Source organism: Podarcis pityusensis, assembly GCF_964106645.2.
Source record: "Podarcis pityusensis genome assembly, chromosome: 2".
In the NCBI taxonomy this organism is placed as follows: Eukaryota; Metazoa; Chordata; class Lepidosauria; order Squamata; family Lacertidae; genus Podarcis; species Podarcis pityusensis.
Genome location: NC_138029.1, coordinates 2,838,587 through 2,859,032, shown reverse-complemented (window position 1 = coordinate 2,859,032; position 20,446 = coordinate 2,838,587). Strand labels below are relative to the sequence as shown.

Below are 20,446 nucleotides of genomic sequence, written 5' to 3'. Positions count from 1 at the left end.
GACTCCAACTCTCATCGTTCTTGACAACATCTGGAGGGCATCATTGGCTATCCCTGCCCTAGCCTACTACTGGATGCCTAACCCAAGCATACAGGTGTTTGTGTGTGTATAAGATGTGCAACCTTTTGTGCAGTTATTCTGAATTACATCTTTCTGAATTGAGGACAATGCCTTGTACTGAATCAGACCATTAGTCTGTCTTGCTCAGTGTTGTCAACACTGGCTTGAAGTAGGACTCCAGGATTTCAGATAGGAACCTGTCTGAACCTCAGATCTTGGCCATGCAAATCTCATGCTGTACCACTGAGTAATAGCCCCTACATGAGAGTAATTTGGAATTATGCAGCTGCAGATACTCACAAGCAAGCCCCACTGTGCTCAATGGGCACAGACCCATTTAACCACTTGGCTACACGGGCTTGTAACTGGGCATAGTATTGCAGTCTGCACCCTATGTACTGGGTCCAATGGGGCTTGCTCTGTAAACATGCATAGCACTGTTAGGGAGATCTCAAGATACAGTAGCGGGGAGAATCAGTTTTTGTGATAGAAGTAGCATTGGCAAAAGTGGAGCTGGGGCATCTCTGATGTTTGAAATTGACACTATTGGGAAGACAACAAGGAACACATTTATTATGGCATATGCTTTGGTGGACAAGAGCCCACTTCACTGTATACAGAAAGCATAATCTTGAGCTGGCAAGCATATGTATTATACATATAGTGGTGATAATGGGAATTGTTGTTGTCTATCTCATGAAAATGATAGAATTGTAGAGTTGGAAAGGACCCAAGGGTCATCTAGTCCAACCCCTTGAAATGCAGGAATCTCAGCTAAAACATCCATGGACATAGCTAGGATTTTTGTTAGTGGGGGGCAGGACTTTTGTTAGGGCAGAACCAAGATGATTGGTCAGTTAAGTATTTCTATTGTTTTACTTGAGGGGGCAGCTCCCCCCTGCTCCCCCCCCACTACACCCATGAAAGCATCCATGACAAATGACCATCCAACCTTTGCTTAAGAATCTCCAAGGAAGGAAAGACAACAACCCCCTGCTGTCAAACAGCTCCATTGTCAAATGGCTCTTACTATCAGAAAGTTCTTCCTGATGTTTAGTCGGAATCTCCTTTCTTGTAAGACTTATAAGACTTGGTTGTCAGACCATCGATCATCTTGGTTGCCCTCCTCTGCACATGTTCCAGCTTGTCAACTGTTCAGTTACATGCTGTAAGAATGTAGAGGAATAGGTTTCGAAAGGGGTGGAGAAAGTGAAATGAGCAGACAGAGATGATTCCTTGAAAAGAAATTAGTTGCCATGACCCCACTTAGCAAAGTAGCAATGGTGGTGACAGAAGCTTCCTGGCATTGGTAAGATAATTAACACATGTAGCCTAATAAAAGCAACAACAACAGCAACAACAGCTGTAATCTTGATTCAGGCCACAGGTGACACGATTGAATTGCTGGATCAATTGTAATTCAGCAGTTTCCCACTGGAGTTTCCTTTCGAAGTACTGTTAAGTGCCTTTGCTCAAGCCTGGCCTCCTTAAGGTCAGCTGCGGAGTGCTCTGGTAGGTTGAAATGAATTCCCTTTCTGCTATCAGACCTGTCCATTTTTTGCAGATACTAACCTGCGTCTGTTCCAGGTAGGCTGCAGAAGGGGACTGCTGGCAGACGGCGGCCTAGCATATCACCTTTGAAGATGATGAGCAGGCGGATGAACCCCTGAAGGGGTGGCTGACGCCAGCAAGAGCGCTGGTTGAGCAGATGGGCAGGCGGCTAGAGTTCGCGTCCTCTGCGCTCTTCCTTAGATGGTCTCTTGGGCCACAAGAGTTTTTGCTGTCTTGGCTACCAGAGACGGCTACTTTTCTGGAAAGTTTAGTTGGAACTTGGAACGCTTATTTGAGTAATATGCAGCGACCGCGGGAGAGGAAGGCAGGTTTAATTTAATCCAGCCCCAGCCCCCCAGCCGCACCGCCGCAGCCTGAGAGAAGCTCCATAATTCCTTGCAGGGAGGCAGGTGGTGGAGTCTGCAAACTGAGAAGAGGGGGAAACCCTGTCCAGTGAGCAATGAAGTGCGCTAGTTTGGCGCAGGAGTTGGGGTGAGAGCGGATTATCCTGAAATCGGAGTATCCGCCCTGCCCTCTTATTATTCTGTGAGCTGTGCGTTTCTTCAGGCACCCCGCTCCTATTGCGTGCCTTGCGCGGACACAAACCTGCGTGCATTCGGTGGAGGTTTCCTCCGAAGTAAGCGCGCGCAGGAGGGCAGCTCCTCTTGGCTCAGGAGCTGGCTGCAACCCGAAGTGCAAGCCTCAAGCCTAATTACACGCACGCCGCCCCCAGCCACGCGCACCCTCCCTTTAACTTGCGCTGGGCGCCCCCCCCCCCCCGCTGAGCCGGCCTGTGGCCAGTGGCGGCGTGACGTCAGAGCGGCTGCGAGAGGCCGGGGCTGTTATAAGGAGGGGCGCGCGAAGCGCCCCGCTTCTCGGCTGCTTCCTCGCCTTCGCCTCGGCAGACGGAGACGCGCGCCCGGCCAGGAAGGGAGAGCGGGGTGGAGGCCGGCGCGTGCCCGACGGGGCAGATGAGCCGGGAGGCGGGCTGCGCCGCGGGCTTCGCCGGAGGGCGAGGGGCATGAGGCAGGGGGCGACATGACCGTGCCGCTGCTCAAGATCGGCGCCGTGCTCAGCACCATGGCCATGGTCACCAATTGGATGTCCCAGACGCTGCCGTCGCTCGTGGGGCTCAACGGCACCATCTCCCAGGCCGGCACTTCCGAGAGAAGCGTGAGTCCGCCTCTTCTTCGCCTGCCCCACGGCCGCCCCTTCGAGGCTGCCAACGCACGTTTCCCGGGAGCCCGGCGGGCCTCCCTTAGCGCCTTTGCAGCTCCATAGGGAGGCCGGCTTGGAGGGTTGAGTGTCCCAGTTCATCTAGTTGCGCAAAGCGGGCGGGGAGGCGGGGCACGGGCACACTGCCATTCCGGGACTCTGTCACCCCCACCCCGTCCGACGAAGCTTTCGCGAGGGTCCCTCTCCTCCCTCCCGACGAGCTGCGATAAGCTACAAAGCTGCCAGCTCCGCGCTTGCCCGTCTGTTTGCTCGGCGAGGAGCTTCTATCCACCGCGAGGAAGGCGCGCGCCGCGGAAGAGCTTTCCAGGCGCCGGGGTCCCCGTTTCTCCCCGGCCCTTGCCATCCCGCGTTGGGCGTCTACTAGTTTTTCTAGGCCAGCCATCCCTGCTTCCGAGTGTGCTGACGCGGGGCGTGTGTGTGTGTGTGTGTGTGTGTGTGTGTGTGTGTGTGTAACCCTGGAGAGAGAACTTATTTACCAGCAGATTTTTGAGGGGGTGGTGAGTGCCTGGACGGACGCTGTTCAGTCACACCCACACTCCAGCCTTCCCAACGGGTCTTTCTCCGGGTGACCTGGACCTCCTCCCCGCCCTGGCCTCCAGGATCCCTATCTGGATGCCAGTCACCGATGGGCTCAAGACACCGGACGTTTCCGCGCGGGAGATTCGGCTCGCGTGGGCGGACTGAAGGGCTCGGGCAGACACCCAGATTTCCTTGAACGAACGCGCTTTGCATGATCCTGCCTAGGGTTGCGTGATTTCTGCCTTGCGTGCCTTTGCTGCAGCTTGGGCCGCTAGAGTCTTTTATCCACTCGAGACCGATCTTCTCCCGCTTTCCGCTCCTCTCAGACCACGGTTGGCTTGCTCTTTCCTCCGCCCCGCAGCTCCTTCAAGTGTTTGATTATTCCTCCAGATCCACCCCACCCCATCCCATCCACGACGCTTCCCACTGACCGTGGGGAGTGGAGGATGGCAAGGCAATTTTTCGCCCCCCTTTCAACAGCCCCCCCTCCAGATCCTGGCTAGATGACACCTTCTGTGGCTCCTTGGTGTTCCCTGCTCCTTTCTTGAGTGGAAAGGGAGAGCCCCCTTCCCCCTTAGCCAAACTGGGGCTTCGGCATCGCGGTAGCTGCGACGAATTTCTCCCTCTGTCCCTCCCAGGCTTGTAGCCTGGCCGCTTTCGGGCGCACCGACGATCTTCAGCTCGAGATCGTCCCAGGATGCCGCCAGCATCCCCACTTACTCCAAAGGCGCTGTAGCTTCCTTACGTCCACCTTGGGGTTAATTTGGCTTGATTACCGTATTTACGCTAAATCTGGAGAAAGAAGGACTCTTCTCTCCCCCCCCCCTTTCTTCCCGCCCCCATTCCTTTCACGCTTGTCTGAGTAGATTTCTCTACTACTAGAAAACTTTCCTCCTTTCTTAAAGGAGAAGTGCTTGCTTTGTGTATGAGAAGGGGGAAGAGTTGGTTCAGAAGAGCCCGTGGGTCGTCGACTCTGCAGGGTTTCTTGGGTATGTGCGGGAAGAAAATATTGGTCCCCCTTTCAAATTCCTGCGGCGAAGGGGAATGTTCTTGCAGCTGGGCTGGGACAATCTTTTCCTTTTCTAAACTACACAGTCATTTTTAGAAATCCGTGGGGGGGGGTATAGGTGTCAGCTTAAATAGTGTCTAGCAAATGTGTAGATACAAATTCCTGTATAGAGCAGATGTTAGTACCGCGGGGTGGGGGGTGGGGAGTAAATGTCTTATTCTTTGATGCGATCAAGCCTTCCGTTGCCTGGAATTTTCTGACGCATTTGATGGACAGTTCTCCAGGGAAATTTGTGTTACAATAAATGTGCTAGTCTACGCTTCCACAAGACTGTCTGCATCTGTCTCTGTCTGTCTGTCTCTCCCTCTCTGTGTCTGTGTGCGCGCGCGTGTGTAAATTTTCCCTAGCTTTGTGTCCCATTTGCAACCTGGCAGAAAAATTCTATGTCCCGAACCTGAAGCTGCCTTTCCCTGGATAAATCAGTGCAGTGCTGGAATGATCTTTAAAACACATCTGTTAGTGCAGCCATACAAAGGGCTTCTTTCATATTCAAAAAGGAGCTGTTGATTGGAGTAACAGGTTTGTTGTCTGGGACTGGGCAGGTTTCTCTGGAGAGATTAGGGAGTTGAAGGACTGGCACCGATTAGAATGACTCCCTCACAGCTCAGCTACTAATTCATTGATATAGAATTATTAGTGGAGCTGGATCCTGTGCTGAAGTCCCTCTAGTGATTATTGCTTAATGGCACAGCAGGCAAGACCAGTCTGGAAACATTGATCATGGGATTATGTGTGTACATGTGGACTTACTCTTTCCAGAGCTCCATTATTTTTTGTTACAGATTTATCGGTTTTTAGCAGAGGTGATAAGTGTGTGAATGCAGTTGCCCAGCATGACAAAATAATTACCTGTGAAAAGTAAGTTGTAAAATGTCCACTTAATTAAGGAAAATGTAATCTTAATAAGAAGTGGGATCACAATTCCTGCTCACTTCTGTGAAAGGGATGGGTAGGATTTAGTAGGGCCAGTTGCTCATGAGTTTTCCACTCGTCCCAAAATGTAGGGGCTGGGAGAAGGAAGCCCTCCTCCCCGAAATTGAACATGTCAGGTATTAAGACATGTATGCAAGGCTGTAGATGTTGTGAAACAGAAAAGACTCTTTATTGAGTGTGTGTGGAATCTGGCAAGTGGCAAATGAATGTTTGGGAGCAAGTGAATGTAGGAATTTCTGCCAAGGAGATGCCACCACAACTGCATTCTATCTCTGTAGGCTGCAGCTAATCTACCCACTTAAAATGTCCATCTCCTGATGTTTCCTTCCTGCCTACATGGATCTGACTTCAACTAAGTCAGGACTGACATGTGACATTCATGTCCCCCACTTCCATTGTAAAATACAGTGGTACCTCGGGTTAAGTACTTAATTCGTTCCGGAGGTCTGTTCTTAACCTGAAACTGTTCTTAACCTGAAGCACCACTTTAGCTAATGGGGCTTCCTGCTCATGCCACGCCACCGGAGCACGATTTCTGTTCTCATCCTGAAGCAAAGTTCTTAACCCGAGGTAATATTTCTGGGTTAGCGGAGTCTGTAACCTGAAGCGTATGTAACCTGAAGCGTATGTAACCCAAGGTACCACTGTACACATTTGTCAGTTCAAGTAGTGCTGGTTCTTATTGCTTTGGCACTGCATCTCTAACCTCACTCTGATCAAAATTGTCCTTTGTCTTTCACATGTGTTTAATGTGGTTGTAAAACTTCCATGGTCTTCTAGAATGTGACGGATCAAACAAACAAATAAACAAACCACTGGTGTGTTCTTCTGCATTTGATGGATCTACCATTCACACACTCACATAAATAGTGAGTGATTCAAAGGTGTTTTCTGTGTTGCATGTGGAAGTGCTCTGTTTTCATTCTAGAGCAGCTTCTTAGCTTCTTGCTTACTGACTATGGGCAAAATTGGAACTATGCTAGCGTGCATTGAAGAAAGAAGGCTCAGTGGTGCTCCTTTGCTATGGATCTTTCTTCTCTTGCTGTGGAGCTTCCCCAAGGAGCTGATCTTGAAACCTTGTAAAGGGTATAGAACTGTTCCACCCTCTGCACAATAGGGCTGGGCCACCATAATATATATGGGTGGGTTTTTGGGTGTGCTTCAATGCTCCTTTGCATTCAGAACTCCTTTTCCATGGGAGGAAAAATGGTTCTAGCTTAGACTTCTTCCTCATACATTTTGAGGATGGTGAGAGCATTCAAACATGAGTTCTCTCGCAGTCTTAGGAGTGAAGTACTGAACCCCATGATTTTTTATTTACATGAATTGCTTCTATAGATCTTCTGTAGGCAGCTTCCATATGCCTTCCCTCATGACCATAATGGTTGGTTAGTTGGAGCCAGGGATAGGGGAAGTGGTAAAAGTGTAATCCTAGGGCGTGTGGCAGGGGTGGGGGTGGGGAAGAGGACAAAAATTCTGATTTCTGTTAATGATGTAATATGAAGGCAAGAGAACAGCAGTTATTCTGTATCGATTTAGGATTGAATGGTATCTTTCATCTCCACTATTTATGATTTAATATCATTTGGTGGCTGACAGCTGACTGTCTGCACTTATTTAGCTATGCTTGTAGTGATACAAGAGTTCTGTGTTTTGCTAGATCTCTTATAGCCTGTTCATGCATTAAAGCCATCATAATATTATTGTCCTAGTGATGAACTGGTGCATATGTCTCAGCCTGTAATGTTAGGGAGTTGTAGTTGTGAGTGCAATAAGGTTAATTTCCAGCTTTCCTTTCAATCTAACTGATGACATCTATCCCCTGCTATTGATGAAAATATGGTTCTAAAGGTTTGGTGCTCTTCCCTTGCTGCTGCACCATTGCATGCTTAGGGATTCAGCACTACCATAATGTGGACAGTTCTGTTAGACAATACAGCTCTGTATGAGTGAAGCTTCCTTTGTTTCTGAGAATGGAAGTGTTGGGATTTGTTTTCTTGCAAGTAGCCAGGATGAAAACTATCTTGTTTGTTTCAATATGGTCAGAGGCAGCTACTGAATCTTTGTCAATACATAAATGTAATCATCTGTCTCTTAATCAAGTAACCAACTGATTTTTAAGCTTAATCAAGTTTTTTGTGTTGATAAGATTGTGTTCTGAAGTCTACTGTTGATTATACTTTGTTGCTTGAAATTAATCCTCTTGTCCTGTACAATTGTAGCTCCTTCCACGTCTAGGCTTGATTTTTTTCAGAGGCACCATCTCAGAGCTACGAGATGGTGGACTGTGGCATTGTCCATTCTCTCTCTCTCTCTCTCTCTCTCTCTCTCTCTCTTTAAAGAAAGATGATAAAAGGATAGATGAGCTAAATAAAATTAATGGTCTAGGCAACAGGTCTTATGATAACAAATTAAAATGCTTGTGTCCCAACAAAGCAATCATACATTCAATACCAGAATGTTAAAGCTAAACTGCCAAAATATTAGTTTTCAACATCAACAGTTAGCTTTTAAAATAAAATTTAAGCAAGGGGCATGAATAGTTTTGAAGACAATACAGACCTTGTCACATCTATCAGTTCCAAGCAGCTTTTATTCCTATGGATCCCTTTTAATTTTGATGGGAAAAAATCCCCAGTAAATGTGCTTGAGATCACAGCCTTAGAAATGTTTTTGTTTTTTGTTTTAATGACAGTTTCATGTCATTTTTGATGAGTATTAAAGCATTACTTTCTGGTAGCCATTCACTGTTATTTGAAGGGGGGGGGGATGAGTTTGGAATAGCCTGCTTCAGAATGTTCTCTAATGAATTACGAAGTGGGTTTTGAGTGCCTACCCTATTGCAGTGATTCATGACAGTATCTGCCAGGAACTATGTATGACATTCTAAGCTGTGCTGTAATAAGGGTGGGAACCTGCCTCCTGCAATGAGGAGCTAGTCATAGCGGCAGGAAGTGGAGAGGTTCTGTAACCCACATTTGATGCATCAATATTTTTTTCAGTTATTTTAAAATGTTTATAAATGTTCCTTGAGATACTCTGGCAGCAGCTCACTTATTGTATGCTAGGGCAGGTGAGTGTGCTGCATGGAAAAATAAAATTTCTCCTCTGATCCAGCCCAGCAAAGAAGCTTCTTGCTACAGCTCTTTGTGAGCCATTGCTCTGGCCTTTGCCTGATATCTGTATCAGGTGAGAATGCTTGATCCATTTGCCAGTGGTGCTGTCAAGGGTCAGAAGCCAGGGCTTCACTCAGCAGCATGTGCAGGAGGCTCTCTAAATGCAGCGTGAGTGACTTACCACATTTTGAAGTGAAGTCATGATTGCTGGAACACCACATATGTGGTCTAAGGAGCCCCCGCCCCCCATAAGACTATGGAATCCAGTCACTCCTGATGCAGAGACTCAGATAAATTTATTTCCCTTGGAGGAGGAATGCGCCAGGCAGCATAGGTTTCTCTTTGGAGGGGTGGTGCTGTAGCTCTTAGGCTTTAATAGTCTTAAAAGCCAACCTTGCTTTATGTAAGAATGAAATGTGCCTCCAAGAAGTGTGTCCTAGTGATTAGATGTTTAATGTAGGAAGACATCTTAGACCAAGCCAGGCCAGGGCTTCCATCTAGCTGAGTATTGTCCACACTAACTGGCAGCAGCTCTCCAGGGTCTCTCCCAGTCCAACCTGGTGATGCCTGAGATTGAACCCAGCACCTTCTGCATGTGAAGTTGATGCTCTACCTCTGAGCTTCTGCCCTGCAGCTTAGTACTGTTTTATGCAGCAGGGTGGGCCAATAGTCAGTAACTGCTTTTAGATGTTTTTAATTAATTACTTTAGAATGTTTGAACTGGTTTCTTAAAATGTTTCTGCTTTTACATTTTTCATTTGTTTTTCAATTGTGAATTTGTTTGCTACCCAAGGTTCCTTTGGGAGGAAGTAAAGGATATGAATTCTATAAATTAATTAATACATAAACAGGATGCAATTCTATACACATTTATGTGGGAATAAATCCCACTGGACTAGGATTGTGATATATATAGGTGTTTTTGATTGTAAACCATGTAAGAGCTAGGCTGGCCTTACCTTTTCCTAATAAACAACAGTAAATATTTTAGAGTGCTAAATGTGCTTCACTTACAAATCTTGGTACAACAACATTCTAAGGGTCTTCTCAGTGGTGACACCGCAGCTGTGGAATTCTCTTTGGAGGGGCACTGACATGCTTTCTCTTTTTCATTTTTAAGATGGTGTTTAAGACATTATTATTATTATTATTATTATTACTACTACTACTACTACTACTACTACCACTACAACAGAAAGTGTTTTATGATTGACTTAGCTGTTTTGTTTCATTTTTGATCTTGTGTATCTTAAGGATTTTCAAAGGGGTTTTAATTTTTTTAAAATGTTACATTTGTATATACATCCCACTTGGATAGAATTAGTCTGAAAAGCATAGTATGGATAGTTTAAATAATCAAGGCTGCTCATTATACCTATATTATACCCAGATAAGTGTGCAAAGGTCTGGAAACGTAGAGAATTATCAGGAAAAGAGATATTTACATTTCTCGACTTTTGGCCTGCTATACTATACTGGCTTCTATTACCTGAAATATTAACATGTTCAAGACCACACAGCGAGCTGAGCTCTGAATTATGGTCTAAATGATGTTTCTTCCACTTTGGTTCCTGGACCCATGGTAGCTTTTGTTTTTTTGGATAGTTTTCCATTCTTAACCATCAGGTTGGGCAATCCCTGTCTACAGTATGTTCTACCTCTACTGTTGAGGCACTTTGCCTCTGAATACCAGTTATGAGGAACTGTGAGTGGGGAGAGGGTCTTGCACTCTGGTCCTGCCTGCGGGTTCCCCCTATAGGCATTGGGTCGGCCACTGTGAGAACAGGGTGCCAGGTCTGATGCAGCTGGGGTCTTCTTATGTCTTAGCCCAGGCTTTGGGGGTGCAGGTACCTAATCGTATTGTATCTGACACGTTAGGGCAGCCTTCACCAGATGTTTTAGATAACAACTCCCACCCTAGGCTGTCTGGGTCTGATGAGAGTTTTAGTCCAAAACATCTGGAGGGCATCAGGTTGGTGAAGACTGCTTTAGAGACTGTCATTATCAGCAGCCAAACATTCCATATTACTGAAGAGCAGCTGAGTGTCAAGGACCATAGGAAACAACTGTTACTACAGGAGCCAACTCCTAGGGGCTGAGAGCTCTTCAGTCCCCCAATAAAATATTTCAGGGGGCTGCCCCCGCAAGGTTTATGGGCATTGCCATTCAAATGGTGTGTGTGCTGTGTCATGTGACCAATTATGTGGGGCAGGGCTCCCCCCCCCCCCAATATTTTGTTCAAGCTGGTACCCCTGATTGTTACACAGCATATCTGCTGCAGGAGCTGAAGCAAAAATCTGTGTTTCAGATTTTAGTACTGGCTCATTCTGATGAACATTCAGATTCAAATGCACTTCCTCTGGGCAGCATCAAATTCAAACAGAGCTGGAACTACTCTGAATCTGAATGAATTTGAATTCAGATGAGTTAACATGAATGCCAATAAACTGCATTAATTCCACAGTGAATTCACTTTAGGCAATTCAGCTTCCATTGATTTTTTTATTTATTAAGAAACACATTTACATTCATTTTAAATTAATAATTATGAAGTGCAGAGTGAGCTAGCTGACTGGAAGGGAATGGTCAACGCATCGTATTGAAGTCAGCTTGAAAGTTTTGGTTTAGAACAAGGGTCGGGAACCTTTTTTGGGCTGAGGGCTGAATATTGCTACCTGCTTCTTGGGCAAGAGTCCTAGAGTCACCTTGCTACACCTCAGCCTGTCTGCTTCAAGCCTCTTGCATACTGATGAGGCAGTGATACCCTGCAAATGGGCATGGGAAATGGGGGCTGCAGAGTGGAAGGGCAGCATGTGTTGGTCTCTTCCATCAGCACAGAGGACCAAAGACCACTGGGAGGCTACTCTGCCTGTCTCCCAGGAAGAACATCATGGCACCTGGGAGGCCATTCTGGCCCCTTCCATTGACCAGAAAAGGAGAAGCTGTAGGAAGCTTGATTTTCCCCCTTGCCTTGCTAGAAAGAATGCTTTTCTCCAATTGCTCTAGGAGTGCAGGAGTAAGGGGGAATGGACTCTCTGCCCCACATCCATTGGCCAATGGAACAAGAGCCACCAATTGCTATTGAAGAAAGAACACCAATAAGAAAAGTTCAGCCTGGCCGTTACAGGACATAAATTCTGCTGCTCCAGAGAAGCAGACACGGAGCAATGGATCCAAACTACAAGAAAGAAGATTCCACCTAAACATTTGGAAGAACTTCCTGACAGTAAGAGCTGTTTGACAGTGGAATTTGCTGCCAAGGAGTGTGGTGGAGTCTCCTTCTTTGGAGGTCTTTAAGCAGAGGCTTGACAACCATATGTCAGGAGTGCTCTGATGGTGTTTCCTGCTTGGCAGGGGGTTGGACTTGATGGCCCTTGTGGTCTCTTCCAACTCTATGATTCTATGAAATGCCCATTTCTGTCTTAATGCTTCATTCTGGCTGTAAAGATCTATCTCCCTCCCCTACCTATTTCCTTCACTCTTTTCCCATGTATGTCTTGCCCCCACTTTGTAAAAACATTGATGGCAGGGGGTCCTGTCTTTCCCTTAAGAAATAAAAATAAACATAAACTGATGATGTGAGCTGCTTTCAGAGACAATGATTGTCTGGAAGGGGGGATTAAAATATGCTGTATATGTGGGCAGTGCAGAGCCTAGAGATATTCAAGATTGTGCTATGCTCAACTTCAGTTCATTTCCAAAGCTAACCCAGAAATCAGCAGGCTTTGGACTGGCCCTGAAAATACAAGCTGTGGTTTCAGTCTAGATTCCTGTGGCCATAGAACCCCACCCCTCAGTTCTCTTTGTGGGCATCAATGGTAGACTTTCATTAAAGGAGTAAGTATGAAATGTTTTGTCATGTAGGATGCAGAGGCTAGAAGCCACTGAGCATAATGTTGCTGGAGCAAAAACAAAACACACTCTCTGAGTAAACCAGAAGATTTCCAGTGCTGTTCCTCTGAATGCAGTCTTGTTTCGCACTGAACACACTTTTTAGCTTATTTTGAACATCCTTTGAAAGCATTCTCAATTAATATTAGTTGTTCCCACATAATGATCTGTTTCTTGAATACACAGCTGTGAATTTTACAAGCAAGAAATTAAGTGCAGAATGTCTTCAATGTATTCACGCTGAAGCTGAATTCACTGTTGAATGAGCTTGCTTCAAAGCTTTTAGAAAAGTAATTTGAACTGAATTAAACTTGCATCCCAATTAATGCTAAACTGAACATCCCAGGAGATGATGGTACCTTAGGGTTATATAAGTGAGGTGGTTGAAAGGCATACCAAGATATGGGTGAGCTGTGTTCTTCACCCACATGTGTCCCATGCAAAAATTACAACTTCATTTAATCTAATACAGTACCCTCCCTTGAACTCACTGGGACTATATTTGGCTGCTTTTGTTCCATAGCAGGGATGGATTACCTCTTCTGGCCAGATCTTCACTTTCTTATCCCTCAAGGGCCAAATTTGACAGGTAATGCTAGGTAATGTTGCACTTTGACACCTCAACTGTTGGGACTTCAAAGGGCAGTGAGGGGCTCTTTGAAAGCCCTTTTGCAAAGAACCCCACACTGCACTTTGGCTTTGCATGCCTGTTTCCAGTAGGTGAACAGGTGTATGCAGCCAAACTGAGCTGGATTGAACCTACTACTCACCAGGTGTTGAGCAGAGGGTTTGATCTTGCTTGCTGCTGGAGTCTGCCTCACCAGTTCCCTGCAGGGAACGCACTGGCAAAGCAGATCCCAGCAGGAATGAAACTCTCCTTCTGTCCATCAGGTGACAGCACACAGCCTTGGTCAGCAGAACTATTATGACCCATTAAAGAAGGCAAGTGGGAGAATTCACGTAGAGGAGAAAATGGGCTAGCAGTTCCTCTGGTAGCCTTTCCTCCCCTTTTCCCCATGATGTCATGTTGCACAAAATGAGTCAACCCATTCAACAGTTTGGTGTGGCTTCTTTTTTCGATTTGCCTGTGACTGAAGCATACAGTATATACAAATTTCTTTCCTGTCCTCCTGGTGCCTATGCACTACAATCCTTTAATATCATAAAACAACTCATTCAATAAAAATGTGGGGTGGGGGGAGAGTGCAACAGAGGCAGGGATCACAGATAAACATAACCTTTGAAACCTAAGGTACCTTTTGTTCTAGTTACTGTTCCTACCCACTTCATGTGTACAGCTGAAGCAGATGCTTCCAGCTCTTGACTTCTTCTGTTTGTACAATTTTCTGTTTCTTAAAATCAACAGTATTTCAAAAAGAGGGGTTAGTATAGTTTTTTGTTTTGTTTTTTACATTTCGGTCTCACCCTTTCCCCCCAAGGACCTCAGGGCAGCATACATGCCCCATCCCCATTTTATCCTCGCAACAATCAGTAGTGGCTGGTGAGGTGCAGCCCTGGTGCTTACTGAGAAGGAGGGGGAAAGGGCAAGGCACGTGAAGTGTGGCTGGGTGGTGCACGGCAGCAGAAGTGTCAGATTGGACACTCTGCCATGCACCACACTGAGCCAAGCTCCTTGCATCTCATTCTTTCCTGCTGGCTCTCAGTAATCACCAGCAGCCCACTGTGTGGAGAGACAGCCTGGAGAGCAACAGTGTCCTACCTATAACGTCTCCCCAGCTACTACTGTTCAGAACCCTGTAAGGTTGATTAGGCTGAGAGATAATGGTCCAAGGTCACTAAAAGAGCTTTATAGGCACAAAGGAAGTTAAAACTGGGTATCCCTGATTCTTTTCCAACACAACTGCATCATGCTGACCTTATGTTTATCATTTTTTTAGAGCAGCTTACCTCATTCTGGATACTGAGAAGCTGCTACATTTTCTGGAACTTTGCAAACCTTCCCACTACTGAGGATTCTGCCTCTAAAACAATTAGATCTTTTGTTAAGCAAGCATGTGCTGGTGATTTCTTAAGTCATTTTATTGAGACCACATGCTTTCCATTTTAATAGCACCTTTCACAGCTGCAGAGAGACTGGCTGAGCTCCATACCCTGTGGGAAAGTACTTGACATGTGCAGAATTACAGGCCTCTTTCCTCCTCACCTTCCTCTACTAGTCTGATGCTGAAGCAGGCTGAAGATCAAGCAGCCATTCTTTCTCCTGACTGCTACATCACTGTTGGAGAAACCCAACTTTCATTTTTCCCAGGCCACCAGGCATTTTATCAGTTTAGTCAGTCAAACACTAACCCCACCACCACTTTTATTGTGTGGTGGTTCTCTCAGATCGGGGGGGGGGGGGGAAGGCTTTGACTCCTTGTTGAGAAGGGCTTTGTAAAGTTGACCAGACCCTGTCCTTGTTGGGTGAGGAAGACAAACATGTTCTTCATGCAAAGTGGAATTACATGGGTGATGTAGACAGGACAGCAGTTGGACCAGCACAAGTCTTTAGTAGTCAACTATGATTTATGAGATGGAAAAACTGTCTGTGGACAAACATCAGCTCCCTCGGCCAGTAAAGTGAGATGAGTGCCACAACCCCAGAGTTGTTTGCAACTGGACTTAACTGTCAGGGGTCCTTTACCTTTACCTTTTTTATCAATAAGTGACCCAAGAAGCATAGGGCAGAAAAGGCATTTTAAAAACCATTTTTAAGAAAAGATTGACTGAAAAGGATGATTTTAAAACAGTCTGCTTAGTGGACATGCTCCCCAAACCATCACACTGTTGGGAAGCCAGTATTGAAGTTTAGGAGCCACCAAAGAGGCATATTGGACAGTGACCACCAGCTGAATAGATTGTGTAATTGCCAAGTTATTAAAGTTCAGTAAAGAATATGTGGAAGGAGACATTCTCCCAGATACCCAGAGCCCAGACCAAAGGAACTTTTAAAGATAAACACCAGCACCTTGAATATAGCCTGGAAACAAAATCAGCAACCGTTAGACACAATAAATAATAGATGTTATATACTCATGGAAGTACTGATACACAGCTCAAGTATGGCTCAAAATGGCTCAAGTAAGTCTCCATGTCATTTAAAGTATATTCTCATCCTCTTATTTGACAACCACCCACAATCTGAAGCAACCTCGCCTTTAATCTGGCAACTATCAACCCACCATGCTAAGTGGGAGACTATGAGTGGGAGAGGTCCCTCTTCATGTTAAATATGAGAGACCAAGCCCTTTCTTTCATAGTTCTGCCTGTGCCAGAAGATTTGACAGCATGGTGGTCTTATCTCAGTTTGCATCAGGCATTGCTCAAAAGTCAGAAGCAGTGAGAGACTTGGTTAAGCTAACATATTGTGAGGCCCCCTGCCACCTCCTATTTGTTATGTATCTGTGCCTGAGGGAATATTGTAGGTCCATGGCAAATATAAATCATAAAGGTAAAGTGACCCCTGACCATTAGATCCAGTCGTGACTGACTCTGGGGTTGTGGCACTCATCTTGCTTTATTGGTCGAGGGAGCCGGCGTACAGCTTCCGGGTCATGTGGCCAGCATGACTAAGCCACTTCTGGCGAACCAGAGCAGTGCAAGGAAACACCATTTAACTTCCCGCTGGAGCGATACCAATTTATCTACTTGCACTTTGACATGCTTTCAAACTGCTAGGTTGGCAGGAGCTGGGACCGAGCAACGGGAGCTCACCCCATTGCAAGGATTCGAACCGCCGACCTACCGATTGGCAAGCCCTAGGCTCAGTGGTTTGGACCACAGTGCCACTCACTGTGATTTATTATTGATAATTAAGTTTAAAAATATAACACAAATAAACTAATTCACAAGGGAGAGATTGGCTCTAATTATGGTTGGGGAACTTTACCCCCTGACTGATGTGTAATAACAACTGACCCAAATGCATCTTAGGGAAAAGGGTCCCTAATGTGGAAATGTCATTTCTAGGAAGGCAAGGGTTTAGATATCTCCTTTTAGAAACAGTTGAGCTCTTTCCACTTGTCCCATGCAAGAAGCATCTTCTGTTGTTTTCTCTTTCCAAGGAGCACCTGGCCCCTTGCTGTAGCTCTCTTGCAAGTAAGATAGCCCTTCCTCTTTGGGCAGTCCACAACTGGCACATGAGTCTGGCTGCTACAAAGCATTGTTTTCTTTTTCATTTGGATTTCTCCACCTTCACTTCCATCCATCAGTTCCCCACTGCCCCTCCCCAAGACAGCTTGTTCGCTTTTCCTGCCAAAAGTTTTATTAGTGCATCTGGTTTCAGCCAGCCCATAAATGCCCCCAGCAGCAAAATTTCCCTTCCGCTTTAAGAATTTACACTGCCAACCCATGCCAGCTCTGTGAGAACAGCTGCACATTAAAGCTATAAAAAGCCTCTGTGCCGTCGTCTTCCCTAATGGATCTACCCTCCTAAACATTGAGTTACATGCTGCGTGTTGCACCCAAATTTAAAATAAAGCCACCACACCAGCCACTGGAGCGTGAGATGAAATGTTTTGATAAAGCCAGAAAGGGCTGCTAATGGATCACAGTTGGAGCAGCACCTTGGACAGCGGCAGTGGGCTTAAGTTTGATCTGAAGGTCTATGCGATAGCATGGCAGTTAATCAGCTTCAGGTAAATGTTGGTTTTCTGTGTAGAGATCTCATTTCTCTGGAGGGTATAATAATAATAATAATAATAATAATAATAATAATAATAATAATAAAAATAAATAAATATAATTTATTTGTACCCTGCTCATCTGACTGGGTTGCTCCAGCAACTCTGGGTGGCCTCCAACACATATAAACATAATAAAACATTAAATTTGAACTTAGGGACTGCAGGGTTGTGGTATGCAATGCAGTCTTGCACCCAATCTTTTCTATAGCATTCAAGGGGCAGTAAGATTGTGAGACAACATGACACTTCTGTAGCAACGTTGTGGTTCAAAGTGACTTTTAGTGGGGTGAATAGTGGGGGGAACTGAGGGCGAGTGATAGAGCAGCACTTTACTTTCTAGTTTTTCCTGGCTCAACAATCTTATCTCGACTAACATACTTCCCTTGACTGCAGTAGTAGTTTTTAGGGCACAGATGACCTGCATTTGGTGTATGAGTTGCATCAACCCAGATGGGAAATTGCATTGGTTTGGAGAGGGCCAAACCTCTCTCTGCAACATTTTTGAGTTTAAGAAAAGCAAAATGAAATGGCTGGCCAGAAATGCATTCCATGTTCCTTTTGAATAACTATCATATTCAAGAACTCAAGGTGTGGGTTACAGTGTCTTATTTTACTCCTAACTCTATGAGATACTGGGCTGCCAGCCAGAGATCCTTTTGATTGCCCTGCTCCTCAATGAGTACCAGACAGCCAAGCCAGTTGCAGCAAGGTAATTCTTGGCTGCTACTGCTGCCACCACAGAATCTCTAGGTGTAGTGATTGCTAACTGGCAGTCCAAGGGCAGAATCTTGCTGCCAAAGCAACAGTGGACTTAACAGTACCCTTCTCCAATCTTGTGTCTTCCCAGTGTTTTGGACTACAACTCTTCATCAACCTGAGCCAGCATGGCTAATGCTTGGGGAGAATGGTAGACTGCTTACCATTAGATTCTAATGGATTGTTGAATATTGCTTTATTTGATATAAGTTGTTTATTGTAAAGTTATTGTGACTATTAATGTTATTGTTGCTATTAATGTTTGATGTTTTATTATGTTTTTATATGTGTTGGAAGCTACCCAGAGTGGCTGGGGCAACCCAGCCAGATGGACAGGGTATAAATAAATTGTTGTTGTTGTTTGGAGGGCAGCAAGATAGAGAAGGCTGGGACAGGTGCACTGTTGCTTGGGTGGCTGAATTCTGCTATTGGGCTGTTGGTTTGCCATCTTGTACACTTTAATTAGGGTATGGTGGCAAACAGAGGCAAAGAGAAAAAGAATGGATGAGACTGTATTTCATTTATTAGGCTCTTAATGTTTTTGTTTCTGGGGTACTCAGTACCAGCACCCACCATGTTAAAAGTGTGGGACTTACTGTAACAACTTCATGGTGAGGTTCCAAGCATGTGAATTTCAAACTTGGGTGGCCCTTACAGCTAGGTAATGCTGACCTCATAAAGCCTGTCTACCCATTGGGAATCTTCAAGTCTCTCAACTATTGTGTGGAAAATAGGATAGCCCGTCAGTGTGCATAAACTGGCTATTCTTCATTCAATTTATTACAATATGGATGCTGAAAGGAACAGCAAGCTTAGGAAAATGTAGGGCTGGTAATGCAGACTGCAGCTACACAGAGTATAAGTGAGATCATCTGCAGTTCAGAAACAGTATAGTTATGTTTCTTTAAAATACATTTGAAAATTTGAAAAGGTCCCTATAAGTTACTGAGATGATGAATACGGCACTCTATCTTGACTTGTGCATAAAAAGTAGAAATAATTGAATTGAATTAGTTCTGAGTTTCTCAAACTTGTTCTTGATTACCTTTTATTAAGGAAAGCATTTTTGGAACTCTTTATCCAGTGCAAACTATTCAAAACATTTTATAGGTCACATTGCATGAGGTTTGATCAAGCAGTACTGATCCCCCACCTGAGCCATTATAATGGATGTACTCACATCAAATGGCATTGCAGCTGATTTTTGCAGTTTTAGTTGGCCATGATGATGGGGGCAATTAGGTGTGGTTTGGGGTTATTGTAAATGAAACACAGCCCTGCAGTCTACTACGCACCTACTCACCTAGGGTGAGAAGCTTCATGCCCATTTAAAGAAGAGAGTATTGAATGCCCAGGAAATCCCAGGAATGCAAATGTGGAAGGGAGGATTGCCCATAGTCCAGTTTCCAAAAATATGCTTAAATTATAGCTTTTGGGTTTCTGATGAAGGCCTGGTAACTACTGCATAAGAGCCTAAGAGGAGCCCCGCTGAATTAGATCAAGGGCCCATCTAGTCCACCGCTAGGGTGAGATGACTGCAGGGTTCTCTGCTTGGGACTGCTCTTAGTTTTTTAGCAGCTGGACTAGACTGTGCAGCTAAAATATTTAGTGACATGTTTCATATTATTCAGTGCTATAAGCAAAGGGAAAGAGTTAACCAGATGTACCACCTCTAAACCCCTGGGGAGAGGGGCAGGAAGCACCTACACAGGTTAACACAAATAGAAGATCTTAATATTTTCTCTCTCCCTCTCCCTCTAGCCACATAATTTCCTGGAACTGTCGCCTGCAATCTCTGCAAATGCTTCAGCCAGCATAAAAGAGTAACTAATCAAGCAGCTAATGCACATCCGAGTGCCAATTGTGGGCCGGTGAATGGGAGTGGGTAATCACTCCAATTGGATCAGGCATTCTTTGCTGTCAACAAAGACCACACAGGGATTAATCCCCTAGAATTGGTCTGACCACATTTTGGCCTTGTATACATACAGTTCTGAGCTGGAGGCAGTGGGCTGCCCTGGGATCCTCTCCCACTGGTCCTACTTAATCTCAGGCTCACCCTCCCAATAGAATCTTCGGTGAGGCTGGAAAGCTGGAAAGTGAAAGCAGCCAACCAAACCGCAACTATTTTTCCTTTTGAATTTTGCATGCGGGAGAGAAATAAGTGTTTCCATGGTTACTTGTTGTGGAGAAGAGGGCCATTCCCTCCCATCCTAACAATAGAAAAAGTTCAAACAACTTGAGTGCTAAAGTAGCTGATTTGTCATTGGATCCACAGTGTGTGTGATGGATGTTAACAGCTACGCATCTTCCAGAAAAGCTCTCCATCCTTCAATGTATGGAAACTTTCAGCAAAGCATCCTTAATTAGTAGCTGTTAATAGGGTCTGTTATCCTCTCCTCCGCTGCCCGTGATTACCCAAGACAAATTAATGTGCTCTTAAAGTACTTAGCACTGATGTATTTAATTCTGTTTGTTGTACTTGGTCACAGTTGGTGATGCTCACTTACAATTCGCTGTGAGTTTAGCATCTGAAGTGGACATGGATCTCCAAGGAAGGTGTTATGTGTAGAAAGAGGAATTCTGGCGTATGATGGACCTTAGTTATTGAGAGGACTGCTCCATTAATC

At 45.2% G+C, this 20,446-nt stretch overlaps 1 protein-coding gene across 3 annotated transcripts in view; it reads left to right on the top strand.

Moving 5' to 3' along the window:
• Positions 1 to 20,446, top strand: part of OLFM2 (olfactomedin 2) — a 192,151-nt gene that overhangs the window by 52,336 nt on the left and 119,369 nt on the right. The window contains exon 1 of one of the 3 annotated variants that reach the window (XM_080990132.1): positions 2,420 to 2,784. The exons of 1 other annotated variant lie outside the window; for it this stretch is intronic. In XM_080990132.1, the coding sequence (XP_080846258.1) occupies positions 2,650 to 2,784 (135 nt within the window). In that variant the 5' untranslated portion in view covers positions 2,420 to 2,649. Of the gene's footprint in view, positions 1 to 2,419; positions 2,785 to 20,446 lie in introns of those variants that run through there. One more of the 3 variants, XM_080990133.1, reaches the window with a different exon arrangement.